General features: G+C 44.3%; 2 protein-coding genes across 3 annotated transcripts in view; one reads left to right on the plus strand and one right to left on the minus strand.

Annotated features, from left to right (window-relative positions):
* Positions 1-6,577, plus strand: part of MMP24 (matrix metallopeptidase 24) — a 51,302-nt gene extending 44,725 nt beyond the window's left edge. For both annotated transcript variants that reach the window (XM_080558813.1, XM_080558814.1), the window contains exons 8-9: positions 1,465-1,731; positions 3,959-6,577. In XM_080558813.1, coding sequence (XP_080414939.1) covers positions 1,465-1,731; positions 3,959-4,296 — 605 coding nt within the window. In that variant the 3' untranslated portion in view covers positions 4,297-6,577. The remainder of the gene's footprint in view (positions 1-1,464; positions 1,732-3,958) is intronic.
* Positions 6,578-9,977: 3,400 nt separating this feature from the next.
* EIF6 (eukaryotic translation initiation factor 6) lies at positions 9,978-15,300 on the minus strand. Its single transcript, XM_080558819.1, has 6 exons — positions 15,117-15,300; positions 14,950-15,035; positions 13,594-13,769; positions 12,115-12,291; positions 11,311-11,492; positions 9,978-10,192 (listed from the first exon to the last, which is right to left on the minus strand). The coding sequence occupies exons 1-6, from the start codon at positions 15,221-15,223 to the stop codon at positions 10,183-10,185; spliced, it is 738 nt and encodes a 245-aa protein (XP_080414945.1). The 5' UTR covers positions 15,224-15,300; the 3' UTR covers positions 9,978-10,182.
* Positions 15,301-16,337: the final 1,037 nt, after the last annotated feature.

The raw sequence follows: 16,337 nt of genomic DNA on the forward strand, positions 1-16,337 counted from the left end.
AAGTGCTTGGGTGACTATTTGCCATGCGGCTGAGGCACACAGGGCTCATTTTCTCCACCCTAGAGGCACTAGCAAAGATAGTTGCTGTGACAACACCCCTAAAACATTTTAGTCCAGTAAGCAAGGTGGGCTGTACAAGAATAAATGGAATAGGGAGGCTGTTAGCACAGACCTGTCTTTTTCTTACATATTCTTGCTGCATTTTTACTAATGGTTGTTAGTCCTTCTAACAACTGAGCCGTACATAAAAGTCCTCCTTTGATTTTCACCTTCCAGTGTGATAGCCAATCCTTAACATATTCCTTAGTGTGGGTTGGCCTTGCCAGGACAATCTCTGTATAAAGCTAATATAGTTCAGTAGATATTGGCTTCCATCAGGTAACGAGAAATAGTTCCTGTTTCTCAGGGAATGTGAGGCTCCTGGCTGTCTCCTTGAACATACTGTGGCATGGTGTTGGAGCTTCTCCAGATACAGGGCAACCCCAAACCACACTTCTAGACAAGTATGAAGGTTTTGACACCTTGATCAGAAGAGTCTGGGGAAATATTAGGAAGAATGTAGTCAGTATCCTTGAGGAAGACCTTTAATTGTGGCCACTGCCCTTTAATCAAAGGCTTCCATTAAACATCTGTAACAAGAGGTTGTTCATAATGAGATCAGTGAGGCATCAATATGGCTAGTTGACTTAAAGCATGTTGGTGGCTTTTATGGAAGGTAGATGGCACTTGATTTATAGTCCTGGTCCTTGTTCTAGTCTAAGAGGGGCACACTGCTGTTTCCTACACATTGTTTCCTGTCAGTGCAATGTGAGCTTCTGTGTCATGATCTGCTCACATCTTTTCGAGGTGCTGGAAAAATGTGTTACGGGTGCTTTCTCTAAAGAGTCCATATGGCCATCTTTATGTGAGGCCCATATCAGCTCCTTGCGCTGTGACAGTTCCTGAACATGATCAAATTGTAAGCAAGGAAGAGTAGCTGGAAAGCATCACCGTGCCCCTGTACAGAGGCAAAGTACATGTGGTCTTCTAATATACTGCATGCAGCTTCAGTCCCTAAGCTCAGTAAAATGTATTAAAACTAGAGAAGGCTCTAAGAAAGGCAATGGAAATTAGCAAAAAGTATGGACTGGCCTTCTACAAGGAACAATTAAATATCCTAGAACTCCTCAGCCTGAATGAGAGCTGACAAAGGCAGGATGTGAGAGAAGCCTTTTAAATCAAGACTGGCCTAGAGAATGTGAATGGGAAAGCATTGTTTAACATTCCCAAAACAAGAGGTAGAGAGTGTCAAATGAAATCAAGAGGTTTCAGGCTTAAAATGCCAAGGAGGAACTTTTCACATTATACAGTTAAGCCCAGAAGTCATCACCATGCTGTGGTTCAGTGTAGGTGTTTTGCATTTGTATCACTTTAACTACTAATTAGGCATACTCATTTGTTGCTTGTGTCCCTGTTCATCTCCAGGAGATAAATACTGGGTTTTTAAAGAAGTGACAGCAGAGCCAGGATACCCACACAGTTTGGTGGAGCTGGGTAACTGCCTGCCCCGGGAAGGCATCGACACGGCTTTGCGCTGGGAGCCTGTAGGCAAAACCTACTTCTTCAAAGGAGACAGATATTGGAGATACAACGAGGACAAGAGAGCAACGGACCCAGGATACCCAAAGCCCATCACTGTGTGGAGAGGAATCCCTCAGGCGCCACAGGGAGCTTTTATCAGCAAAGAAGGCTGTATGTATCTGTAATCATTATACAAGTTAGGTCAATAATATCTTGTCTAGCTTAGGAGTTGGGTTGTTGCGTTTGGGGCATTTCAAATTTTTCCACTGAGGTAGGACTCACATCTCAGGCTGTCCAAGGCCACAATGACACCTGCAAGCACAGGCAGTCTGCAATTCTTCCTGACCCTCATCCCAGTCCAGGTACCTCCAAGCCACTAAACCACATTACTCTAATACTAGCAATTTGGGTTGAGAAAAGGACTTTTCTAGTTTTGCTTCCACAACAGTCCCTAACCAAGCATTCCTAGGCTGTGACTGTGAGGCTGCCATACCTTATTTTTTTTTTTTCCTCCTGTTCTCTTAGCTGTAGCTAGCTCAGTTGCTCTCTCCCTATTACAGGCTCCAACCTTCTGGATGTACTTTGAAGTTAGACATGCCCTGAGCATGGGTTTGGGTTTCCAGAGGCTCCTTCCAGTGCATTTCTTTCTCTGGCTTGAAGATTTCTTCCTCTTCCTCCAACTGGGGAAGAACTAACAGAAGGGGTTTGTCCATTGAGCCCTTGTTTAACTTGAGGGCTGTGGTGTGAGACAAGGACTTTAGGGTTGGGCTTTCCAGTACATCTGGAATACTGCAGTGACAGCCAGCTAAGCAGGAGGCTAGATAAAGGAGAGCCACCACTTTCACCGCTGTTCCTTTCCCTTTCCTTCCCACCCCTAGTCACTTAAGAGTGATTAAAAAAGAAATCTTGGAGTTCTCTGTAGAGATGAGGGATACTTCAGACAACATGTAGCATAAACCATCTGCCTGTTATTAGCAGCAGGACAAGACTGTTTCTTAACTAAGTCCAACTCTTTCAGATTCTGTCATCAAAAGGACTCGTTTTATTCAGTATTTGCTCTCAGGTGGGGTAAAGAGAAACACTTGTGTATCCATCCAAATACTATCCCACCCAGGCAAACACTGTCATTCTTCAGACTGTTAACGGCTTGGTAATGATGAGTAAATATTACAGATGCTTTAGTAAAAAGAAAATCACTGCAGAACACTTACATTAAAATTTAGGTGGAGAGAAGTGAGGTCAGTATTTTTGTTATTCACGGCTTAAATCCTGTCATCAGCATGTCTTGGCCAAGGGGAGTGGTGTTGTATGAGCAACATAGCCCCCACAAGCCAAACAAGAAGTTAGGGCTTCTCAAATCATAGAATTGTAGATAAAATCAGGATTGTTTGGGTTGAAACTGGTCCTTAAGGATCTTTTAGTTCCAACCCCCTGCCATGGGCAGGGACCCCTCCCACCAGCCCAAGCTGCACAAAGCCCCATCCAGCCTGGCCTTGGGCACTGCCAGGGATGGGGTATCCACAGCTTCTCTGGGCAGCCTGGGCCAGGGTCTCACTGTCCTTAAAGAACTTCTTCCTTACATCTAATCTAAATCTACCCTTTTTTAGTTTAAAGCCATTACCCCCTGTCCCCTCACTACACTCCCTGACAGAGTCCTTCCCCAGCTTTCCTGTAGGCCCCCTAAAGGTATTGGAAGGCCGCTGTGAGGTCTCCCCAGAACCATCTCTTCTCCAGGCTGAACAACCCCAACTCTCTCAGCCTGTCTCCATAGGACAGGTGCTCCAGCCCTCTGATGATCCTCACAGCCCTCCTCTGGATGCACTCCAACAGGTCCATGTCCTCTTTGTGTGGGGGGACCCAGAGCTAAACACAGCACTCCATGTGGGGTCTCGCAAGAGCAGAGCTGAAGTGGGCAATCCCCTCCTTCGCCCTACTGGCCCCACTTCTTTTGATGCAGCCCAGGATATGGTTGGCTTTCTGGGATGCAAGCACACATGTTGAGCATCCCATCAACCAACACCCCCAGGTTCCTCTCCTCAGAGCTGCTCTCAATCCATTCTTCACTCAGCCTGTATTTGTGCTTGGGATTGCCCCAGCCCAGGCGCACAACCTTGCACTTGGCCTGCTTGAGCCTCATGAGGTTTGCACAGGCCCACATCTCAAGCCTTTCCAGGTCCATCTGGATGACATCTCTTCCCTCCAGTGTGTTTCTCCTTTTAATCAAGCTCTAAAAATGTCATCTTATTTCCATGGCTTTGGAACGCCCTAGATGAATGCACTATTGACCCAGAGAGCTACCACCCTCAAGCCTTTCAGGCTCTCTGTACACCCTCACATGTGCACAATTTAACCTGTTGGAAATGGTGTGATGAGAAATATTCTCTGTTTTGTCTCCTAGTTTATACCTACTTCTACAAAGGGAAGGAGTATTGGAAATTTGATAACCAGAGGCTGAGTGTGGAGCCAGGCTATCCCCGGTCAATCCTTAAAGACTGGATGGGCTGTAACCAGAAGGATGTTGAAAGAAGCAAAGACAGGCGCCTCCCTCACGATGATGTGGATATTATGGTGACAATAAACGATGTGCCTAGCACTGTAAATGCAATTGCAGTTGTGATCCCTTGCATTTTGTCTCTGTGTATCCTTGTCTTGGTGTACACAATCTTCCAGTTTAAAAACAAAGAGGTGCAGCAAAATGTTGTGTATTACAAAAGACCTGTCCAGGAATGGGTATGACACAGTCAGCTGCACATTTCAACTCATTAATCTGATGAGGATATGGACAAAAAAAAAAAAATCATTAAAAAGCCTACCAAACAAAACTACTTCAGTGACTTACAACTTTTGGACATCCTGGGACTGAAAGAAGCAGAAAAACTGGAAAAAATGCAGGCAGCCTTGCAATGTGGAGCCTGATTCCTTCTAACTGCCTCAGTCGTGTCAGTCTTGGCGTGCCATTCTCCACAGGCTCACTCTGCAAACATCAGAGACTTGAGACTTCAAGACAGATTTTCTTCAAACGTTTCAACTGACCTGGGAAACTTCCTTCAGTTCCCTGCATCAGTGCTCCCTGTTAAACCCAGCATTCTCCAGTGTAGCTAAACCACCTCTGAACAGAACCATTTTTTTAATAGCTGTCTCATAAATGAATTAAGATCATGGAATCTATGAACAGGAACAATTCAGTACTGTAAGAAGACATTCTGATGCTGAGCCATTCTAAAAGATCTTCTTTGTTTATTACAAAAAACAGGGAATTACCTGGAAACAATTTTCCAATACCTGCTGGTCAGATGTTTTGTACATTCATAACTAATCGATGCTGCCACTCAGCACAGTGCATGAGGAACCATTAAGTACTCCAAGAGGTAAATGAGTGCAGAGCAGAAGCTCAAGAAGCACCAAAACAGACACCGTAATGTTACTTGGTGATATCAAGTCCTAGATTGGGACAATCTAAAGACAAAAAGTAATTGAGTCTAAAAAAAAAAGGGGGGGAATATGCTTTTGTTTTGGGAGCCATTAATGAAATATTTAGATGTCATATGATGCTGTTTTAACCTCCCATCAGCCAGAAACAATGAACCAATAGTTACCAGTATAAAGAAAAATGTACAGACGTAGACTGCACTCTGCCCCTGTTAAGATGCTGGGAAAAGATGAATTGTTGTTATGTGGCATGTGTAACTGGACTGTGGAATTTGTATGTTGGGTTTCAGGAAAATGGAAATGTTTTTTTTTTGGAGTGAGGTCGTCAGTATATTTTGCTGAAATAGTCAAGATACAGTAAGAATTAGGCCTGTTTATAAAACTAAATCCAATCCCTGTAGATGTTACAAACATCGTATGCCTTTGAAATTTGTTGTTTGTTTTTGCTCACTTCTTCACGTGCAAGTATTTGGCAAGGACCAAAGGAAGCATGCTACACAGTAGAATGAGTTCGTCACTAGCCACATTTGACAGAGCCATAAAAATCAGGTAAAGACTAAATAAAAACCTGAACTTTCAGTTAGTAATTTTTCACAACTCTCTTCCCACAACAGTAGCTTCTGCTTATTCCTGTTACAACTGTAAATGGTTTCGGATTTTGTGTCCTAACCACAAACTTAGTCCATTTTCTTATTGATGCTGATACTCCTACCATGTTAAATAAGAGCAGAAGAGTCTCTTACAATGCAATCTAATGGTGAAGTCCTGCCCAGTACAAAAGTGCCATTCATGTAAGCATATGAACTGCTTTGCACGCTCACTATAGGGAATAGGTGATTAGTGTAAGCCCTCTGCCTGTAACTGAATTTTATTCAGTGCAATGGAAGTTCAATGCACAGAATGTCCAAGTAGTATAGAAAAGTACAGCTCCATGTCAGCTATGGAAAAAAATTCAAGGATTTTTATTTTCTTGACAAACATGCTATAAATATTTGTAATTACAATGATGAGGAATGAAGAAGCAGAAAGATTGTAAGCATTCTGAATTTCTAACTAGGATTCAACTATTGCTATGATGAAGCCAGATAGACAAATAGATACTTCTTAGTGAAGCCCGCTAGGACTACATAACATGTGGTCCCAAACTGTATTTTGTCTTTCATAATTAATTTCCATAGCCACGCTGTTTATTGTGTTTAAAAAGTATTACAAACATATTATGAAATAAGTGAGAAGCTAGTAGGTGCAAAACTGAATTTTAGTGAAAAAATGTGGTTATGTCTCATGATGGATGAAGGAGTGCAAAGGACCAAATGAAATCAGAGCTACTAATTAGACACTCCCCCCCACATGCTACTCTGTATGTTGCTATGTGTACTATATATGTGGTAGAATGCACACTATGAATGCCACAGCCACATGGCACATCAAACTCATCTGTACGCTGCCATCTCTTCTGGGACTGTGACAGCCCAAACCTTTGAGCAACTTCCAACAGCCATCATTAAAAAAAAAAAAAAAAAAAAAAACTAGAGAAATGTCTGTTTTTGGGGGTGTGGGGGAGGGATGTTTGTTTTTTTTTTTTTTTCCCTACTGCCCAACTATAGATATTTTTCTTCAAAAATCTTATACTTAGTGCCAAGTTGTACAAGTAGCGTGTGCATGATGCTGGTATGAAGCAAGCTCAACTGTTTCCTCAGACAGCTACATATTGCCCTGTAAAATCAGGCACCCTGCTGCAATAAGGTAAGCCTTCTGCCGTATAGTGCCAGAGTCCAGTGTTCCATGAAGAACTGATGCTTTAAAGAACTGGAGAAATAGTCTGGTGCCTTTTATAACCACCTCGTAACTGGCTGCTGATGCACACTGAACGGCTTGTTCAGTGCACCCTCTGGGTGCAGGTAAATGTTATATATTTGTCCGTGATTTCCAGGGGCATAAGATGTTTCTGTAAGCATTTTAGTTGCTGAGAAACAGCCCTCAACAGCTGCAAGCGTTGGCACTTGGGAGGGCTGAGGCAGGTAGCTGAGCAGTTGGCCCACTTACTCTGCATGTACAGCCCAGTTCACTCCATTGTCATCTCACTTTTAGTTAGATTAACACCTGCGCAATCCTGGAGTGACCTGGATCCAGACACAAATGTTAATATTCATGTAGGGAACAGTTCCTTATATTCCCATGTCTGAGCTTTTTGCTGAGATCCTGTCCAATGCAAAACAAGCACATCACGTGAGTACTGACTCAGCATGCCTTCCATCAGCACCTCCAGGGACAGGTGGCCATGTTCCAGTTCTTGTCCGGACACACAGCACCAGGACACATTGCCACCACAGGGGAGCAGGGAACATCAGTGCTTACTCAACTGATACACACTGCCCTGCAGTATGGGTCATTTGTACAGAAGAGAGTCCTGGCATGCTTACCTTGAGCACAGCAGTTTCAGCTCCTCCGAGGAGCAGCCCATTTTTTTGCACTCAATTTTTTTTTTCCTCCACATTTTGACTGTGAATAATTTGATCACCAGTAAAAGTACATTCATTTTTCCAGATAAATATGCAGGGAAATATAATCAGCAATTAATCACTACAGTTATACAATTGCTACAGTCAGGACAGAGGTGGACCTCCACTCTAAGAGGGATCAGCTTCTGCCTTGTAATTAGTCATTAAACCTCAAGGGAAACTCCCATCTCACACCTTTCCATCACCACATCAGTCAGTCCTCATCCCTATTGGTCAGAATGAGTCATTTTGAGTAAACTTCGCTCCACTAATCCACTGCCTGTCCTAAACAGGACACAATAAGCTGAACATCATGGCTTCCAGCTGAGCTCCCTATAAAAATCCAAAAAGTGAAAAATTCAGCCTTTTGCTCTTTTTCCCCCATCCTCTAACACACAAAAGGGCCTCCCTCTCATTCCATAGGATTATCCAGGGTCTTTAAAAGCCTTTGGCACAAAACCTTGCAAATACCTTTTGGAAGTTCAGATAGATTACGAAGAAACTTCATCTTTAAATAACTCCATTGGCTTTGTGGGACTTGGCATTAAAGCACCAAGTTTATGCTCTCGCATGCTATCATGTATCCATGTTTCTACTACTTTCACTCTTTAATACAGTTTCTGATAGTTTTCTTTGTACACAGGTCCACCTTACTAGTTCAGAATTCCCACAAACCCTTTGTTTAGAAGTGATAACATGTTTGCCACCTTCCAGTTCCCAGGTTTCAATGCAATATTCATAGGTCATACATCACAGTTAGCAATACCCTATTCTTCTGTCTGTCTCTTACTCTTTGGCATATTTCTATCACCAACACTGTCCCAGTATCTTTCTTATTTAAGGATTTTGATTTCACAGAAACTGGATTATTTCTTGCTTACCTCTAAGCAATTTTAAACACATATCAAGTCCACTAACACAAACTAGGATTTCCGCATAATGACTGTAATTAAAAAAAAAAAAAGTAGAGACAAAAACTTCAGTCTTACTCATTTCACACTTGATGAATATATGCTAACACCCACAGCGATGGTCAGACTTTACCATTTATTCCTAATCAGAGCCCTATGAGGTGACCAAAGAAAACCAGTTCCTGACTCTAAATACTGAGATTTGCTAAGAGGAAAAGACCTGGAGTCAGTGACAAAAAAGGTTGTCCACTGCATTAAAGGGGCCATACACACCAGAAATTGTTAGCCGAATTATACGAAGAGCTATAACCTGCTTACAGGCTTCCCCAGTGGCAGAGAGCAGGTGAGCTGTCTGGAAATGGCAGCCCCTGCCTGTCACCATTCTAGACAAGCTAGATAACAGGGCTTGCTATGATCAGAGACAATCCTATGCCAATCCTCACTTAAAAGTCTGAGAACAACCTTTAATCAACCCAAAACTTATAAATCGTTCCCTAAACATCCAGATAGTCCAACATATGTGGAGGTTTATTTAATGTTCTACAGAGTCTGAAAAACCAGGGCCAAAAAAAAAAAAGAGTTCTGCCCAAACTGCCTTCAGGACTGCACTCCTCAAGAGAATCCAGCTGAGAATAATACAGCTATATGGAAGCAAGCAGGCAGCTTCCACATACCCTTTGGAGAGGATGTAGAGGCATTTGTATGCCTTCAGCATACCTGTAACAAGCAAGCACAAGAAAAGCAACTGAAACGCGAGATCAAGGAGCAACAGCTGTGTTTAGAAGTAAACGACTATCTTCTACCTGAAAGCAGCATTTACATCACCGTCACTGCTAGACAAAGGCAGAACTCTTCAATAGCAAGCTCCCAAGCCCAAAACATATTACTGAATGCAATAACTGTTTAGAACTGCGTTACTTAACCTTTGTCTCCAAGGTAACTCAAGATGACGTTCTTCAACCCTTTTTGATGTGCTGACTTCTAAGAGTTTTCCAGTGTAGGTGGCCAACTCCTGTACAGCGCATTTAAGCCTACTGGCAACTGCACATTTTTCAAGGCTCTTTTGCAGATGCCTCTGAAGTAGCGTATATGTCACCAGACATCTGCAGACAACAGATCAAATACCACTGCTTTGGAAGCAGTCACACTTGGCTGTTAAGTCCCTGTATTGACTTCTTAGAGAAACTCCATTTCTAATCTGAGCTAATCACTTCAGAATCACCAGCCCTGTGAGAATAGCTGCAAGTCAGGTCACAAGAGCAGGTGATGCTTTCTGAATTCTTTTTTGGCAAGTAAACTACTATGTTTTCGGTATAGAAAACGCATGGGGCTCTTAAGTTCACTTACAGCAGAAATATCACTCTTTAGCAAGACTGTGAAAAGAGAAGGCAGTGCCATATACGTGCTTAAACAGCCTGCTGTGCAGCAGAACACCGATCTGCTATTTAAGGCAAAACAATCTCTAGTGATCATTATCCAAAAGACAAAAGTAAATATTGTGGGCTAAATTGAGGGCCTCGGTCAGCATCACAAACAAAGAAAGCACAGCTGAAGAAAAACTGGAGAACATTAGCAAAGGGTTAGAAAGCATTCCATATTTGTAACTTAGATATGTTATTTGTCACGTTTTGCAACAATACTTAGTTTACAAAACACTACAATTTTTTTTGGTAGCCTCTTCCTGGTGCTGGGCCTGCAGAAACAACAGAAGATCTAGATGTCTGTAATCCAAAGTGCTGCTTGACACTTCACTTCTTAGGAGCTTCCTGAACCAACACTGCTCATGTCAAGCTAAAAAGACAAAACAGAAATGAGATTTAGCAAATGAGTGCCAGAGTGCAGAAAACATTTCCAAACACCAGTATAGTCAGTTCTCAACCTCCAGTTACAAAGGACCAGTAGCAATTTGCCCTTCCTAGAACATGTGAGTTTGTGAAAAGAGTGAAGGAGACCTGGTGACTGCTAACAGCTAGCTCTAAGAACACATCTTTCAAGTTGGCAAAGGCAACAAAATCAGTCTTGTCTAAGCAGTTATTAAAAGCTTAGCAGAAGTTTAATTATGGTTTTACGCTGTGCTCAGAAGCACCAGGCCTTTACACAGGAACTGTGAAGGTACGAATAATTACTCTTTCAAACAGTTCTTCATTGAAGGAATTCCTTATTCTTTCTCTATGCCATAAACCATTTTTTTATGAGAACTGAGAACTCTGTAACTAAATTACAGTGGCCTAAGTAGCTCAAGAGCACACCTCTAGCATTACAGCAATGATAAGAGTTACAATCAGCTGAAAGTCCAAATAAAGTTCGCATTGGACATTCACCTATAGGAATGCCTAAACCCTGTAAAATTTTTTGCATACATCAACAAATGGGGAAGGTCCTCTATCACTACCAGTCCAGGCAGAAAAAAAAAAAAAAAAACGAAAACCTGCATTCCACTAAGCAATAACTTAGACAAAACCTTTGACATAAAGGCTTAAAAAAAAACAAAAAAAAGCCAAGATGTCAAGCGAAGTTACTGGCATTTTAACTTTAAAAACAAGATTTGTTTTCCATTAATAAATAACTAAATATACAAAATTCATAGGTGTCATAAGCTTAGCACTGGCATTTAGAACAAAAGTATCTGGAAGTTGAAGTGGCTACTTTTATGTTTCCTCAGAAAAAAAATTCTTGCAATTCTAACTGCAACAAGAACTGTTATGCTTTCCGTGCATGACCAAGAATGCTTATCAACTACATAAAACAAACCTTTCTGCAATGAGGTAATTCTCGTCAATAACCCAATAAAAGCAAAGAGGAAGCGAAGAGATAAATCAACTTTGAAAAACAGCTAGTTTTATAGCTTCCTTATGGTAAAATCTTGCCTGTTTTGACTACGATTATAGACGAAGCTGTATCCTCCTTACCTGTCAATCAAGGAATCTCTCATATTGGTAGCAATGGTACTTGGCTGAGCTTCGTTCAACCTGAAGATACTCTCAATGACGGAGAGCTCTGTGCTGGTTGTGTCCAGTCCACAGAAGGCACACCAGTCATTTACAACCATTCCTGCTGCAATGACCTCACTGCCACGATTCACTGTTCCAGCCTAGGAAAAAAAAAAAAATCAGCAGGAGTTTGCAGAGCACACTGACATAACCACATTTTGTTATGCTTCCTTATTACTAGGTCTTAAGCAGAGGGCCTCAACTCACACCCCTGAAAAGATTAAAGCTTCTGCCATCAACAAAGATTTTACTTAAACACTTAAAAGTCAACAGATAGCCTGCAGTATCTGGAAAGAACATTTTGTGACATTCAGTTAAAAGTAACAAATCTAACAAACAAGCAAAAAGGCATAGCAATCCTGAAATTAATGAATCCAACTGAGTCAGCACAGGATTTTATTACTAGATTTTTTTGAAAGGTGCCTTTAGCCAAACCAGACAATTTCATATTCCATATGAATGAATCAGCAAATCTTGCATAATCTCAGCAGAGCAATGTTTCAGAAGCAAACTAAAGGCTCCTTGCAGCTTATTCAAACTCAGAAAAGGTGGAGAAAACGTCTCAGAAGACTGGCCTCCTTCAGGACTTCTTCTCATCTCCCTTTTGGAACAGCCTTGCAGTGAAAACAGTACCTAGGAGCCCAGGAGACTGCAGAATCTTTGAAACCAAAAAATGAGATGGAAGGGAGCAGCACGAAAAAACACACCCCACAAATGCCTTACCACAAGTGGAACCTGGAGCAATGAAGACAGTTCATCCTGATCATCAATTGAAGTTTTGGGGTGCACAATTCCTCCTTGGTTACTAAAAACACAGTAACTTCCTACCAGCACCTGATCTGCTACAGTCTGCCTGAATACTTCAACCTTTAGTACATCTGCCAAGATCTCTTCAGTTTCCTGCGAACAGAGAAAGAGAACAAAATCCTCTGTAAAATGGTATGGTAGAATTTGAAGTCAAGCTATTCTTGCAAAAAACAACTAGCTGCGATCCTCCCTTTGAAGGCTTGCTCACAGTATCACCACCCATTGCAATCAAATCATCATAAAATGCTCTTACTCTTCTCGATCCAACTTCCGTACTCCAGAGGTGTTTCCACTTACCTGTGCACACTTCAGCTGGAAGCCAGGCTACTATAACTAAACACACCACCACTGAGAAATGCTCTTCCTCCCCTTTTTCTGAAGGATGTTGGCAGTACACGAACTGTGTCAACACCTGTTGTGTAGGTATTCCCCTGTGAATCAGTCCTTTTTTGTCCCAGACCTGAGTACTGTCTTAACCTTCTGCATAACTCTAAGAACTTCTTTCCCTTCCAGATAAAGCTCAGCAGGTTTTCATTGTAACTGGTTTTGATTTCTCCCTTTCTGGCCATCTTACCATAGTTGTTACATTTACTTAAAACATAGTATGCTGCAAAGACTATTGTCTGCAAAGGCTTTTACCTTGACCTTTTTTGTTTTCTTTGCACTCCTTACACCATTTCTGTCACCTTTAGCATAAACTGAAAGAAAACATCAGGACCTTCAGTACCTGTAGCCACACAACTCACCTCTCCAGTGCTATTAAAGTATCAGCTCTCAAACATAAATTGGCAGCAACTTCATCTTCCCTGCCCTTTCTTTTTAACTTTCATACAGGAGCTTCCATTTTTCTTTTACCTTACTGTAAACACACGCTGCATCATCTACGGTCTCTTCCAACTATTAGAAATTTCAACTTGATCAGCAGCATTTTGTAACTACTGCTATAGTGCTGATAAAATTTGTTATGCTCTTTATTTATTACACACATAGATGCTCTTTTTTTCAGTCAATTTTACATATGCATAGCAAACTGCACTGGACAATTAACTTCCATATCCCACGGCTTCCTACCATTAACTACAGTATGCCAAACAAGAGCACACACTAAATTCACAGCAGGCTCCACATTCACAAATAAGGAAAACTATAGGAGAAGAGGGAGATCAACTGAAACAGAGTCAGAAGTCCCAAATCCAATTCTGTGATTTCTCTCCCAAGAAGAAAGGAAACGTGAGGCAGCACAGCTTCCTACACGATGTTAGCTCAACTGTTAGCATAACTCTTCTGAAATTCATACTACTTATAGTATGCCTCAATAGCTACAAACTTCAATTGCAGCTTCAGAATAATTTCAGATGCATCCATAAGGAATGTAAAAGCATAAGAGCCGTATACCCTGTCAAGATCTGGATGAACAAGAGCTACGTAGTCATTGCAGGTAGTGACGTTGCCTAGTGCCGAGAGACGCTCTTCTACTCGCTGAATTCGTACAGAATCTGGAAGGCTATTGCGGATATGTTGAAGCTCTTGGTCTGTTGTACTGCTTGGGACCAACAGCCCGTGCCTGTTCCCTAAAATGACCAAAAAAAGGAAAGTAACGTATAAAAAAGAAAAACAATTCCACATTAAAGTAATTTTAAAAGCAACTATTTCCATTGTGCTTACTACTTTACTGCAGCTCAGAAAAAGGCTGGAACTGCCCTGCCCCATCTGTTCATTTCAAGCCCACAAATCAGCCCAAACAAAATAACATGACCACTTGAAAATAACACAGCACCACAGGTGAGGGAAAGCCAGGATGAAGCACAAACTTAAAGAATATAAATGGGTAAATGAAAATACTTTGATTCACTATTCTTTTTTAAGAGAACTAAAGGAAACACAAGGTTCTCAACGAAACACTTTGTTATGAAATTTCCCCCAGTAGATGCTGGTTGTCCTCACAAAGCCTACAGATTCCACTTGATTTTGTTACTCTCCTTTAACAAAGTGGTAACATTTGGTAATGTTACCATGGTAACATGGTAACAAAGACATTCTTTTTTTTTTTTTCCAGGAAAAAAAAAAAAGCACAAAGCATGCTTTTCTGAATAGTATACCACTGGCTGGAGACAGGTGAAAGAATTTTCTTTGACCTTCACATCTGTAATGCCTCCCTTGCCCTCACCCCTCCAGTACTGGCCCTGAACCATTAACCTTCAGAAAAAAAATGGAATGGCTTCTCCCAGTTTACCAGAAAGCAGATTTATGTGCATCCATAACCTGTTTTCAGGCCTTGAAAAGCAGACGCTCTTTATTACCCTGGCTGGTTTTTTTTGTTTGTTTGCTTTTTAGCAGAGGAGGAGGAAATTCTTCACTGTAAGGGTGGTGAGGCACTGGCACAGGTTGCCCAGGGAAGCTGTGGATGCCCCATCCCTGGAGGTGTTCAAGGCCAGGCTGGATGGGGCCTTGGCCAGCCTGATCTAGCGGGTGGCGTCCCTGCCTATGGCAGGGGGGTTGAAACTAGGTGATCTTTAAGCTCCCTTCCAACCCAAGCCGTTCTATGATTTTTAATTGGGTGAGCTTCACTTCCTACAGCTTTGCTCCTTCTCTTCACACAGCGTAACCCTGGATGAGGGGTGCCGCTCGTTGGCCTCCCCAGCCCAGCCCAGCCCGGGGCGTTTCCCAGCACCAGCAGCACGCGACTTTTTCCGACCCCCAGCCGAGCACGCCCACCTGCGGGCCCCGGGGCCGGGGACCCCCGCCACCTACCCACACACATCCTGCCGATGATGCGGCAGCCGGCGATGGAGGCGTGCACCACCGGGATGGTCCCGAAGAGCTCCCCCTCGAAGACGCTGGAAGGAGAAGGAGCCGTTAGGGGTCAGCCGCGGGGCCGGGCCGGGCCGGGCCGGGCCGGGCCCTCGCGGCTCCCTCACCTGTAGAAGTTCTCGGAGCCGCCGATAGCCACGAGGCAGTAGGCGTTGGTGAGCTTGGCGAAGCAGCCCAGCTCGTTGTTGTTCTCGAAGCTGGCGCGGACGGCCATCGCTGCGGACGGGAGCACGGCGCGGCCCCACGCGGCACCGCCGCTTCCGACCCCGGCGGCGGGCGGAAGGCAGCGGGCGGGGCGGCCCCGGCAGCGCCCGGCGGAACAGCGCCGCCGCCCGCCGGGAGGAGCGGCCGCTCTCCGCGCCACGAAGGGGGCCCGGCCCGGCCCCGGCCCCGGCCCCGGCCCCGGCCCGTCGCGATTTTTCGGGTCCGTGTGGCAGCGCCGCTGGGCTCCGCAGCCAGCGCGGAGCTCCGACCTTGCGCTGCGGGAGCAACACAGCGCCGCGGGCCTGGCCGCGGCACCGCGGGCCCCACCGTGGCGCGGTGTGCCCAGACACGCCAGCACAGGCTGACAGCGCTCGGGCCCTCGCAGGCCGCCTTGTACACAAAGATGCCACTGTGGGCCCAGGCACACCACTGCGGGCTCAGACGCATCGTTGCCATCCACGTACTTGGACGCTGCACTGTCCCTGTGCCTGGACCTGTCACCTCATGCCGTCACCATCTGTGTTCTCACACGCTGCTGTGCGCTGGCACTGCCTGCGTGCCCAGGCACACCACCTTGTGTCATCGCTCTCCATGGGCCCAGACGTACACTGTGGACTCAAATGTGCCACTGTGTGCCATCACTGTCTGCGTGCCTGGACACACCACCATGGTCTGGACCGCCACCGTGGGCCAACACTGCCCATGTGCTGGAAAAAAACGTGTCCAGATGCCACCCATGTGCAGGCATACCTTCCCCATCCAGGCATGACTGAATACCACCTTTGTTCTGCCACCACCGGTGTCCCAACAGCACAATGAGCAGACGTGTCACCTGTGTGCAAGCATACACCCAGGGATTCAGACACCGTCCGTGTGCCTGGGCATGCCACCCATGTCCAGGCACAACCCATGTCAGCTGCCATCTGTGTTCAGATACAATCTGTGTGCAAATACTACCCATGTGCTGGCATCGCCCACATGCAGACACCACTTACCTGCCATCACCACACATGCGCAGGTGCCACCCATGTCCCCAGACATGCCACCCGTGTGCAGCCACCACCCGTATCTTCCTGGCACGGCACAGATCAGCACTGCTGGGTCCTGGCCCCAGGACAGGGTGG

The sequence above is a fragment of the Anser brachyrhynchus genome (assembly GCF_964034855.1).
Source record: "Anser brachyrhynchus genome assembly, chromosome: 16".
Lineage (NCBI taxonomy): Eukaryota > Metazoa > Chordata > Aves > Anseriformes > Anatidae > Anser > Anser brachyrhynchus.